Source organism: Hyla sarda, chromosome 7 (genome assembly GCF_029499605.1).
Source record: "Hyla sarda isolate aHylSar1 chromosome 7, aHylSar1.hap1, whole genome shotgun sequence".
Lineage (NCBI taxonomy): Eukaryota > Metazoa > Chordata > Amphibia > Anura > Hylidae > Hyla > Hyla sarda.
Window position 1 is genome coordinate 9058602 of NC_079195.1, and position 12369 is coordinate 9070970.

General features: G+C 46.2%; 1 protein-coding gene across 4 annotated transcripts in view; it reads left to right on the top strand.

Annotated features, from left to right (window-relative positions):
* Positions 1–12369, top strand: part of SHTN1 (shootin 1) — a 108720-nt gene that overhangs the window by 12420 nt on the left and 83931 nt on the right. For all 4 annotated transcript variants that reach the window (XM_056529586.1, XM_056529585.1, XM_056529584.1 and 1 more), the window contains exons 2-3: positions 5242–5294; positions 10047–10107. In XM_056529586.1, the coding sequence (XP_056385561.1) occupies positions 5242–5294; positions 10047–10107 (114 nt within the window). The remainder of the gene's footprint in view (positions 1–5241; positions 5295–10046; positions 10108–12369) is intronic.

Genomic DNA, 12369 nt, shown 5'->3' on the forward strand with positions numbered 1-12369 from the left:
GAACAGATTAAGAACATCCAGATAAAAGGCAAATTACAATCTCCAGCGCTTTACAAACACCAGCGCTTTACAATCACCAGCCGGGGATCGATCAGCTGACTGGTGACATCAGATGGCGACTCTGCCGAGACTCACCGTCCACGCTTTGGGCTGAGAACCGATCGGTGTAACCGGACGCTGTCCGCACTAAGGCAGCTTGCATGCAGTGCCAGGAACCATCGCAGCTGACCAGCTAACATCAGTGGAGCTGACGATACATCTGATGAGCGATACACTGAGTCAATGATTTACATCTGCACATGAAGCGGAGAGCGGTACAAAGTACCAACTGTATATATAATATTTGGTGATCCTGCTCCGAATTACATTACTATAGGTCACATCCTATTATGAACTGGCTACTCAGTTGTATTTGGACTATTTAGTACGTCTATTCTTCTGACATCTAAGACCATTATACCATCATAAGACTTTCTTTTTATTACAGGACTATATACGGTATTTCCTAGTTCATTGGGACATTTTCCTATTTTTTCCCCCCTTTGTAGGTTATATCAAGGTCCCCTTTCCCCTTTTTTAAACATTTTGGCCCTTATTTATTAAGAGTTGAGTGTAGGTTTCTTTGTGGGTTTTAATTCCCTTCAATTTATTTTCCACGGTATTTACTAAGGTTTCCGTACATTTTCCACTTTCCCTAAATTTTGCTTTCTTACACATGCTCTGATCTGTAGGGTTTTCCTCAGCTCAAATCGACATTTTATGTGGAAACCTTAGTAAATATGTTGGGTTTTTGTGAAATGTCGGGAACACGCCCCTTTTCGGAAACCACTCCCCCCTTTTCCCTTAGTCACGCCCCTTTTTTGAGTTTTCTTAGCAAAATGGAGAGTTAGTCAGGTTTTTTCAATTCTGGCGCAAAATCTGGCGTAGACAGAATTTCTGGCGCAGTGCAACAGAATCTGGCGCACAACACGGCAAGACATGTCGGGTTTGCGATAGTAAATGAGGGCCTATGTGTTTGAATTGGATTTCTGTGCATCACATGGGCCCTGTGACTGATTATATGACATTATTACAGTATGACATAATTTTTTATTGCAATAAAACTTATTTTTTTTTACCAATTATCCATTGTACATCCATTTTGGTTGCGGTATTTGAGGACTGTGATTCTCATCTATATTGTTCCTAACTTTTTCTCATACCTGTGGGTACAGGTGTGCCCAGTTAACCTCGTACAGTTTTTTGTTGTTGAGCTGTCCATATTCTCTTTAATTGTAATCTGGAGTCAGATTGCTGTACAGGGAGATCTAGGTACAGACTCCTGAGTGGGACCACCCCACAAGGCATAGGACCTTAAAGGGGTACTCCGGTGCTTAGACATCTTATCCCCTATCCAAAGGATAGGGCATAAGATACCTGATCGCGGTAGTCCCGCCGCTGGGGACCCCCGTGATCTTGCACACGGCACCCTGTTTGTAATCAGTCCCCGGAGCGTGTTCACTCCAGGTCTGATTACCGGCGACCACAGGGTTCGCTTCGGGACTGATTATAAACGGGGTGCCGCATGCAAGATCACGGGGGTCCCCAGCGGCGGGACTCCCGCGATCAGGCATCTTATCCCCTATCCTTTGGATAGGGGATAAGATGTCTAAGCACCGGAGTACCCCTTTAATGTAGGGTCTACCTAGGCATAGCAAAGTATTAGACTCCTGACTAGTTATTCTTTCCACCATCCTCTGTGACCCTTCCCTTGAAGGTTTGGTTTTTCTTGCTGACTATCCCTGTTGTCTTTGAAGTCAGCATATGATGCACATCCCATATCATCATAACACCAGCTATAGTCCTTTTTGCTATCAATCACACAGTGTTTACACCTTTTACCTACAACTAGCGGAGTACCCGGCGCTGCCACTTTTTTCCTTCCTAAACCTTGTGGGGGGGGGAGCAACAAAGGAGGAAGCTTTTGTCCCCATATTGTGTCGTCCCCATATCGCGTCCTCATATCGCACCTCCTATCCCATCCCCAGGTGGAGCGGAGCTGTGGTAAAGATATTGTAAGCTGAAAATAAAAGGTGTGGCTTAAATGGTGGGCGTGTCTTTGTGAGATGGGGTGTGGCATGCGGGGAGCGTGTGGCTTGCCAGCCGGACTGACACGTTTACCAGGAGATGCAGAGCAGAGCTTGTGGAGTAAGGTACCAGAAGTCCTATATACTTGCATGGGACTTGAAACAAAAACCCCATCTTTCACATATGGGGGTAGGTTAGGGGTTAATGTAACTACTTTATATATTTTAATCTTATATATTAAAAGAGAAGACCTGACTCACTGACTCATCAACGCGCAGCCTAAACCCTTGCACCTAGAAACCTGAATTTTTGCACAGGTGTTTTTAAGATGTAGACAAGGAATAAGAAAGGATTTTTCGAAATTCCACCCTTAAGGGGGTGAAAAAAGTTTATTTTATTTAATTTTTTTTTTTTTTTAAGGGGTTGTGCGCTGCTCTGACTTTCGGAGCTCCGCTCACAGCGCCTGGAAGTTCATTACTCCGAACACTGTGTGTGGGCTTCCGTGTTCACGGACGCCGGGCGTGATGTCACGCCGCCCCCCTCGCGACGTTTCGCCCGCCCCCTCGCGACGTCTCGCCCGCCCCCTCGTGACGTCTCGTCCGCCCCCTCAACGAAAGTCTATGGGAAGGGGGCGCGACCGCTGGCACGCCCCCTTCCCATAGACTTTGGTAGAGGGGGCGGGCGTGACGTCACGAGGGGGCGGGCGTGACATCACGAGGGGCCGGGCGAGACGTCGCGCCTGGCGTCCGCGAACACGGAAGCCCGCACACAGCGTTCGGAATAATGAACTTCCGGACGCTGTGAGCGGAGCTCCGAAAGTCAGGGCAGCGCACAACCCCTTTAAGTCCCATACAAGTCTAAGGGAAATATATGTTACTGCATAGCTTCCAAACGGCTTGAGATATTTCGATAATACCTAATCACATGTTACTTATATGTCCACTTAAAAAATAGGATAGTTAATTTAACCCTTAACCTTTTAAGGATGCCGGGCGTATGCATACGCCCTGCATCCCGAATCCTTAAGGACATGGGGCGTATGCATACGCCCGTGGGAATTCCGGTCCCCGCTGCTAGCCCGTTGTGGACCGGACCGGAATGCCTGCTTAAATCATTCAGCAGGCATCCCGGGACATCGCCGACATGGGGGGGGGGGGGGTCCTGAGACCCCCCCATGTCGGCGATCGCAGAAAATCGCATGTCAATTCAGACATGCGATTTTCTGCTATTCCGGGTTGATCGGGTCTCGGGTGACCCAATCACCCGGAAAATAGGGATGATCGGAGCTATCAGGGACAACCCTGATCATCCTGAGGGATAGGAGTGAGGTCGCAGTGCTGCGATCTCCTCTTATCCCCTGCCATTGGTCAGAACTGATTCTGACCAATGGCAGGGTAGAACAGTGGGTTGCCCCCCCGTTCTGCCCACCCTTGGATGTTGAGGGGATTGTGGGAAGAAGATGGAGGCCAGTACCTGGAGGAGAAGATGTCTGGGGACCCCGGATCGTCGCTGGAGACCACGTTGGGGGAGCTGTGCATGATGGGAGAATATCCCTTGCATGATGGGAAAATATCCCCATAGGAGCTGGACAGCTCCCGGGACATGAGTCATCAGAGAGCAGTTAGACAGAAAACAGCAACTCAACTTCAGAAGCTAATAACTATTGGAAGGATTAAGAATTTTTAATAGAAGTCATTTACAAATCTGTTTAACTTTCCGGAGCCAGTTGATATATAAAAAAAAGGTTTTGCCTGGAATACCCCTTTAATTTTCTGACTTTTCATTTGTGGTGTTACTGTTTCAATGTTTTTATATATATATATATATATATATTTTTTTTTAATAAATACTTTATTCAGTTTACAAACCATACAATATTACAAGCAAAGAGAGTTGAAAAGAAAAAATTGCTCACCCTCATAATTCCACTTAACCAATTACTATTTCCCACCCCCCCGCCCCCCCCGCCCCCCCTCCCAGTCTTAGGCAATGAAAGAGAGAAAAAAAAATAAGTTTCAATGTTGACGAGTATATGTTGTTTATTGTACATGGTGAAAGCGATACACAAAAAATTAAATAAGAAAAGTGGATAAATAAAAAGGATCAACAATCCCACGAGAAATAATTTTTTGCGCTTTCTAGAAAAATTATCAATAAAATGTTATAATAAATCTTGTGGGAGCTTAAAACAAAGGCCTAGAAAATATGTTTAAAAGGAAAATAAGAAAAAACCTAGAAGCTAAATCTCCTCCGTGGCTCAGCTGATGAGCGGAGATACAGGGAGAGGCTGGATTGAGTCTCGGTGGGTTTCCAGGACCGTGGACAGCGCCCAGCCTGAACAGTGTTATATGATGTGATCACCCAGGGCAGTGGTCTTCAAACTGTGGCCCTCCAGATGTTGCAAAACTACAACTCCCAGCATGCCCGGACAGCCGTTGGCTGTCCGGGCATGCTGGGAGTTGTAGTTTTGCAACATCTGGAGGGCCACAGTTTGAAGACCGCTGACCCAGGGCATTGAGACAGTGCTGTATAATGAGTAATGCCGTTCATCACTCTCCTCCTCTGAATATAGTTTTTATTGCTCCGTGACCAGCCCAGCAGAATCTGTAGACAGCTTAAAGGAGTAGTCCAGTGGTGACCCAGTGGTGAACAACTTATCCCCTATCCTAAGGATAGGGGATAAGTTTGAGATCGCGGGGGGTCCGACCGCTGGGGCCCCCTGCGATCTCCTGTACGGAGCCCCGACAGCCCGCGGGAAGGGGGCGTGTCGACCTCCGCACGAAGCGGCGGCCGACACGCCCCCTCAATACAACTCTATGGCAGAGCCGAAGCGCTGCCTTGGGCAATCTCCGGCTCTGCCATAGAGATGTATTGAGGGGGCGTGTCAGCCGCCGCTTCGTGCGGGGGTCGACACCCGCTATCTGGCCGGAGAGCCTGGCCCCAGTACAGAGAGATCGCAGGGGGCCCCAGCGGTCGGACCCCCCGCAATCTCAAACTTATCCCCTATCCTTAGGATAGGGGATACATTTTTCACCACTGGACTATTCCTTTAATATAATCCGGGAAAACAGTCAGCAGGTTGATGTCATAGATGCTTTCATTGGGGTTTTTACTTTTTTCACTGCTATTTATAAAAGTTTTCAGCTTCTAAATTTTGTTTGTTTTTTCTTTCAGCGATTGAGCAATTTGAAGAACTTAAAACAGAAAATGACAAAACAAAAAATGAGGTGAGCAGCGCAACTGTGTAAGGGATGTGGGTACTGGGCATGTGCAGAATGACTCTGCTGTGATACATGTACATGAAACCTACGGGGGAGACGCCGATTGACCCCTGTGCATTATTGGGCATTGTTATATCTATCTATCTATCTATCTATCTATCTATCTATCTATATATATATATATATATATATATATATATATATAAAAAAGAGAAGACGTGACTCACTGACGCATCAACGCCCAGCCTAAACCCTTGGACCTAGAAAGCTGAATTTTTTCCACAGGTGTTGTTTTTAAGATGTAGACGAGGAATAAGAAAGGATTTTTCTAAATTCAACCCTTTAAGGGGGTGAAAAAGGGGTTGAAAGTTTGTATGTAAGTCCGTCATTTTTGAAGCTAGAAACATGAAACTTTGTTTTTAGGCTAACGTTTTCTAAAATTCCACCCCTGAAGTTTTTATGAATTGAGATTAGGTTGATTTTTGAATTCGAAAATTTGAACCATTACTCTTAAATAAAAACAATCTCTGTCTGTATCTGTATTTACATAATAATCCTCCGAAAAATCAATCAAAACACGAAAAAATATGCACGTGCTGCACCCGGACTGTATATAAGCAGCGCGAGAAGGCGGGCCACCTCACTTTAAATGCGACATGCACGCGCTGCACCCGGACAGTATATAAGCAGCACGAGAAGGCAGGTTCCCCAATTTTTGTTTATTTATAGAATTTGGGTTGTTCGGATGCCCGTACACTTTACCCCAGAACGGCCTCATTACTATAGGATCGTAATAAGTAGATCTATGTTACCCCAAATTTAACGCGAGCGAAGCCGCGGGCAAGTGCTAGTTAAAGAATAAGCTGCCTGACTACAAGCAGTAGAGATGACCTAGAGATGAAGGGGGGCCTCACTCATTGCTATAGTGATACGGGGGCAGGCACATAATCTGCCATAGGGAGCGGGGTAGTCACTGTCAACACTAAATGCGGGCTGTCGTTTTACACCTTAGAGATGAGGGAGCAGAGCATTACCATTCGACCTAGTGATTTGGGGGAACATGTCCACTGTAGGGATGAAAGGTTGGGGAGACATCACTGACTGCCTTAGAGATGAGGGGAAGCATTAGTGTTTATCTTACAGGTGAGTGAGAGGGGAATTGCTGTCCACCCTAGGGATGGGGGAAATGCATTGCTGTCTGACCTAGAGATGGGGGGGAAGCATCCATGTCTGTCTTACAGATGATTAAGGGGAGTATCGCTGTCTGCCCTAGGGTTTGGGGACCATCAATGTCTGCCATAGAAAAGTGTGGAGATGTCTCTGTCATCTGCCCTGGAGCTGAGCTTCACCATCCTCAAATGGATTTTGGGAAAGACAGAGGAGGGTGGGTAGATATCCATATAGACATCTAGGGTCATCTTCTGTCCATGGTGACCTCAGTGTAGGAATGATGCAGAGCAGCTGCCTCCTTCAAACTCATCTACAGCATTAAAGGGGTTTTCTCAGTTCCTAAATTTGCCTTCCGATCTTCTCTGGCCTCGGATGAAGTAGGAAAAAGCAGAAAGCAGCATAAACAGTGAAGCTTTCGATACTACCCTGTTTGTGCAACTCCAATTAAAATCAATAGGAATTACACAAATTGCTTAACTTCCCTTTTTCAGTTACTTTCCCGACTGCCTCCATAAGCAGCAAACAGGCCTTAATGGTCCTGGAAAGTGAATTTAGGAAATCGGAATATCCCTTTATAATAAGTATAAATGGGCTAATACACGGGATCATTCCTCAGCCGCCAATCTCTCCATGTAAGAGGGGATGTACGGCCAATGAATGATTGAATTAAAGGGCTGTACAAACGATCAAGTGATTGATCACATGGCCTTATCATCACACTTATTAAAGGGGTACTCCTCTGGCCAGGGTTCGGAACTAAATGTTCTGAACGCTGTTTTTGCGCTGCGGTGGTCAGCCACGCCCCTCGTGACATCAAGGCGTGACGCCCCCTCCCATAGACTTGCATTGAGCGTGTGGCCTTGACGTCACAAGGAGCGTGGCCGACCACCGCAGCGCAAAACAGCATTCAGAAAATTTAGTTCAGAACGCTGGCCAGTAGAGTACCCCTTTAAGGTGTGTAAAGGCTTTTTAAAATCTTTGCTCATATCCTTGCGTCAGTCGGCCCGTCTAAATGTGCCTTAGGGTGCATTCACACCACGTTTTTTACATACGGGTGCCGGATCCGGCTGGGGGAGGGGCAGCTCGTGACTCCATTTACTTTAATGATCCGACCGGAGTCAAACGGTGACTGCGGTCTGCTCAGTTTTGACCCGTATGCGGTTTCCTGACCGGACCTAAAACCGTAGTATACTACGGTTTTTATGTCCGGTCCAAAACCGCATACGGGTCAAAACTGAGCCAACCGGAGTCACCGTTTGACTCCGGTCGGATCATTAATGTAAATGGAGTCACGTGCTGATCCGGCCGGGGTACGGGAGCACCGTTTGCCCCTCCCCCCGGCCGGATCCCCCCGGCGCCCGTATGTAAAAACGTGGTGTGAATGCAGCCTTAGAGAAGTATTGCTCTGTAACACTGAGTTCTGAGCACATGTGAACACTTGTGGATGCTGGAGGATTTGGCTCAGCAGTGTCACACAAGTAAGGAGTAGATACAGCTTCTCTAGTCACAAGAAATGTAAACCAATATGTGACTATAGTCCCGCATTGGTTTGTGGAGGGGCACTGGTTGCAATCTCCTCTTATCTTGTGTGTAGAGTGGCAGGGAGAAGCTTATCACACTTCACACAACTACAGACACTCCCTGAGTAATGGCCTTCCTCCTGCACACATTAACATGGCTGCAAAACCAAACGCAACCCTGTAACCTGCAAATACAATCCTCACCGCAGGACAATGACATGCTGACTCCTGTGGGATAAATTAAGACAATAAAGGTGGCCGTACACAGAAGATACATGGTGGCTGCACCTGATGACCATCTTATGTGTATAGTAGACTTTTGATGGCAGATGTCCGGGAAGGGGAAGGTATTGGGCATGAAGGAATTTTACTATATGATCCTTTCGTTCTGTGGGAGTTAAGTCACTGCCTGATTAGTCAGTGACTTACCTCCCCTCAATAAAAAGTCTTGCATGCTCGACTGAAACTAGTGTGTATGAGGGTGATCATCCAAGATAGCTGGCGATCACACGAAGTACAATGATGGCCAACACGTGGGTACAGGGAAGGACGGTGCCGGGCCAACACATGGGTGCAGGGAAGGACTGTTCTGGACCAACACGTGGGTGCAGGGAAGGACTGTGCTGGGCCAACACGTGGGTGCAGGGAAGGACTGTTCTGGACCAACACGTGGGTGCAGGGAAGGACTGTGCTGGGCCAACATGTGTGTGCAGGGAAGGACTGCCGGCCCGACACGTGTGTGCAGGGAAGGACTGTGCTGGGCCAACACGTGTGTGCAGGGAAGGACTGTGCTGGGCCAACACGTGGGTGCAGGGAAGGACTGTGCTGGGCCAACACGTGTGTGCAGGGAAGGACTGTGCTAGGCCAACACGTGTGTGCAGGGAAGGACTGTGCTGGGCCAACACGTGTGTGCAGGGAAGGACTGTGCTAGGCCAACACGTGGGTGCAGGAAAGAACTGCCGGGCCGACATGTGGGTGCAGGGAAGGACTGTGCTGGGCCAACACGTGGGTGCAGGGAAGGACTGTGCTGGGCCAACACGTGGGTGCAGGGAAGGACTGTGCTGGGCCAACACGTGGGTGCAGGGAAGGACTGTGCTGGGCCAACACGTGGGTGCAGGGAAGGACTGTGCTGGGCCAACACGTGGGTGCAGGGAAGGACTGTGCTGGGCCAACACGTGGGTGCAGGGAAGGACTGTGCTGGGCCAACACGTGGGTGCAGGGAAGGACTGTGCTGGGCCAACACGTGGGTGCAGGGAAGGACTGTGCTGGGCCAACACGTGGGTGCAGGGAAGGACTGTGCTGGGCCAACACGTGGGTGCAGGGAAGGACAGTGCAGGGAAGGATGTTGACAGGCTGACACTTTGGTTCAAGTTAGGAGATAGACCGTAGGAGTAGGAGATGTCGGCGCTGGATGAAGAAGCCAGGAGAGGTAGTAGCATAAAATCAAGGTAGATTTCTCATGCGCAGTGAAACGTGTTGCATCCAATAAATCTACCTTGATTTTCTGCTACTTCCTCTCCTGGCTTCTTCATCCAGCGCCGACATCTCCTACTCCTACGGTCTATCTCCTAGCTAATCGATTGCGAGGAGGGCTGTGGATGAGGATACATAAATTTTCAGGCGCTTCCCGTTGTTGTGTGCGTGCAGGGAAGGGTGGTTGTTCTCTGAAGCCGGGGTGGGAAGTGGTGGGCCAAAACCTAGGTGCAGTAAAGGGCAGTGGCAAATCAACACCCAGGTTAAGGCACCCAAAACAGAAACTTATCAACATATGGGGAGTGGATGGCAGCATCCTATCTGGGGACTGATGTGTATTACACTGGGAATGATGCTGAGGATTGAAGGGAGATAGAATGGGAACAACACTGTAAATGGTGAGCGGAGACCCTCTTGTGCTACATCGGGCCAGCAGCAAACAATCTTAGCTCAGCCTTTATGCCGTAATCCTGGACTCTGGCTGCTGTGAGACGTCTGATTCCGCTGTGTCTATTCTGACTCTGCCCACTTAACCTTGTGCGCCATGTTCTCTCCTGATGTCATTTTTGTTTGTTTTCTCTTTGTCTCCTGATAGTTTGACAAGGTTAAACAGGAGCGAGATGAAGCCCTCAGAAAGCTGGATGAATTCAATAAAAGTAAGTGTACCTTTTTTTCCCCCCCTGCTGCCAGTTACCAGAATGTGAACTAACCACTAATCAGATAATTGCGTTGTTTTAAAGGGTCACTCTCATTAAAACTAATTTTTGCTATTGCACTCCTTATGGTAAATGAAAAATATTTCTAATATACCTTGTTTAAAAAAAAAATGAAGTTTTCTATGTTTTATTTGTGCTTAAAAAAGCTCAAGAGCACATTTCCCCCCCAACTCGTACACAGACTTTGGACCAAAGTCCGAAACACAGGAAGTGCAGCCTGGAGTGCTGAGGGGGGGGGGGGGTGTCCAGCCTCATCCAATCATAGCTCCTCTCACACATCACTGCCATATGCTGTTGGCTGGACCCCCCCCCCCTCAGCACTCCAGGCTGCACTTCCTGTGTTTGGACTTTGGTCCAAAGTCTGTGTATGAGTTGGGGGAAAATGTGCAAATGAAACATAGAAAACTTCATTTTTTTTAAACAAAGTATATTAGAAAGATTTTTCATTTACCATAAGGAGTGCAATAGCAAAAATTAGTTTTAATGAGAGTACCCATTTAAGCATTCAAAAAAAAAAACTATTGCCACCCTCCCCTGGTAGAGGTACAGATTCTACAGCAGTGTTTCCCAGCCAGAGTGCCTCCAGCTGTTGCAAAACTACAACTCCCAGCATGCCCGGACAGCCAAAGGCTGTCCGGGCATGCTGGGTGTTGTAGTTTTGCAACAGCTAGACGAACCCCGATTGGGAAACACTGTTCTACAGAGCTAAAGGTCCTTTTCAAAGAAGATCGCAACGTTTTAAGCGCTCTGCAATCTAAACAAACAAACAAAAAAAAGTAGCAAATTTTTGCAAAAGAATTGTACTTGACTCACATTGACATTTGCTGTTTGACAGGGTCTGTATTATGTAGCAAAAACAGAAAAACTGTGTTTCTATGGATCAAACAATCTTTATTAATACAAAAATGCACAAACAATACAAACAATTGAATAAGAGCAATTAAAAGACATGGAATATAATCCAGAAGTGGTAGTCCGATGGACCAGAACTAACTGGCGGTGACTGGGATCATAGGTGAATATTAATACTACAGGTCAATGCCTGATCATTACAGTAATAAAATATTATAAAGTGCATCACACACCCCAGTAGAACCGAGAAGCGAAACGTTGGCTTTGGCGTGTGACCAGGGCCTCCAACACCAGGTTGTAGTAGCTATTTTTAGCTTTATGTTCTTTCCGAAGTCGTTTTTTACAGGCTATGTGGGCTGTGTTAGCTACTTTATGCACTTTTCTCCTGTTTTCCATGTATTACATTGCACTTTTGACACCTTTACCTTGGTAACTCAGGGGAATGCAGAGTTATTTATAGTTATATATTTTCTGTATTATACCTTTTTTTGACCATGTTTATGGCTGTTTTATTCTTATATGAGTAACTTAATGCACTTTATAATATTTTATTACATATCTCCCTGGTGTTGTTACTGTAATGATCAGGCATTGACCTGTAGTATTACTATTCACCTATAATCTCAGTCACCGCCAGTTAGTTCTGGTCCGTCGGACTACCACTTCTGGATTATATTCCATGTCTTTTAATTGCTCTTATTCTGTTTGTGCATTTTTGTATTAATAAAGATTGTTTGATCCATAGAAACGCAGTTGTTTTTCTGTTTTTTGCTCTTAATAGCGTTGGGTCAGTTACCCTTGGGGATTCTTTTGTGTTCTAATCAGGGTCTTTATTATGTGCTGAATTAATTAAATGCAACTTTTCAAGACTTTTAAAGAGATTAGAAAAACATACTTGCTTTCTTTCAGAAACGGCACCATTCTTGTCCTCAGGTTGTTTGTGGTATTGCAGCTTCCTTCCACTGAAGTGAATGGAGCCAAGTTGTAATACTATTGAACAACAAACCCCAGGAGGTTACAGGGTAACTAACAATGAACAACAACTTTAGGAGAGACCCCCAAAGGGGTACCCTAAACTAAAAAAAAAATAATAATTATAATAATTTAAACTGTAACTTTTATTGGACACTTAAAATAATGAAAAGAAACACATATAGTGATTAAACTAGACACCACTGGGTGCCAGTACCACACTCAATTAAAAACACAGTTAGTCTACACACATACATCTGTCTGCTTATTGAGATGCCTCTCCATATGTGTTTCACTTATTTTTGTATGGCCACTATTGAGGCTGTTAAAGGGGTACTCTGGTGGAAAACTTTATTTTTTTTATCAACTGGTGCCAGA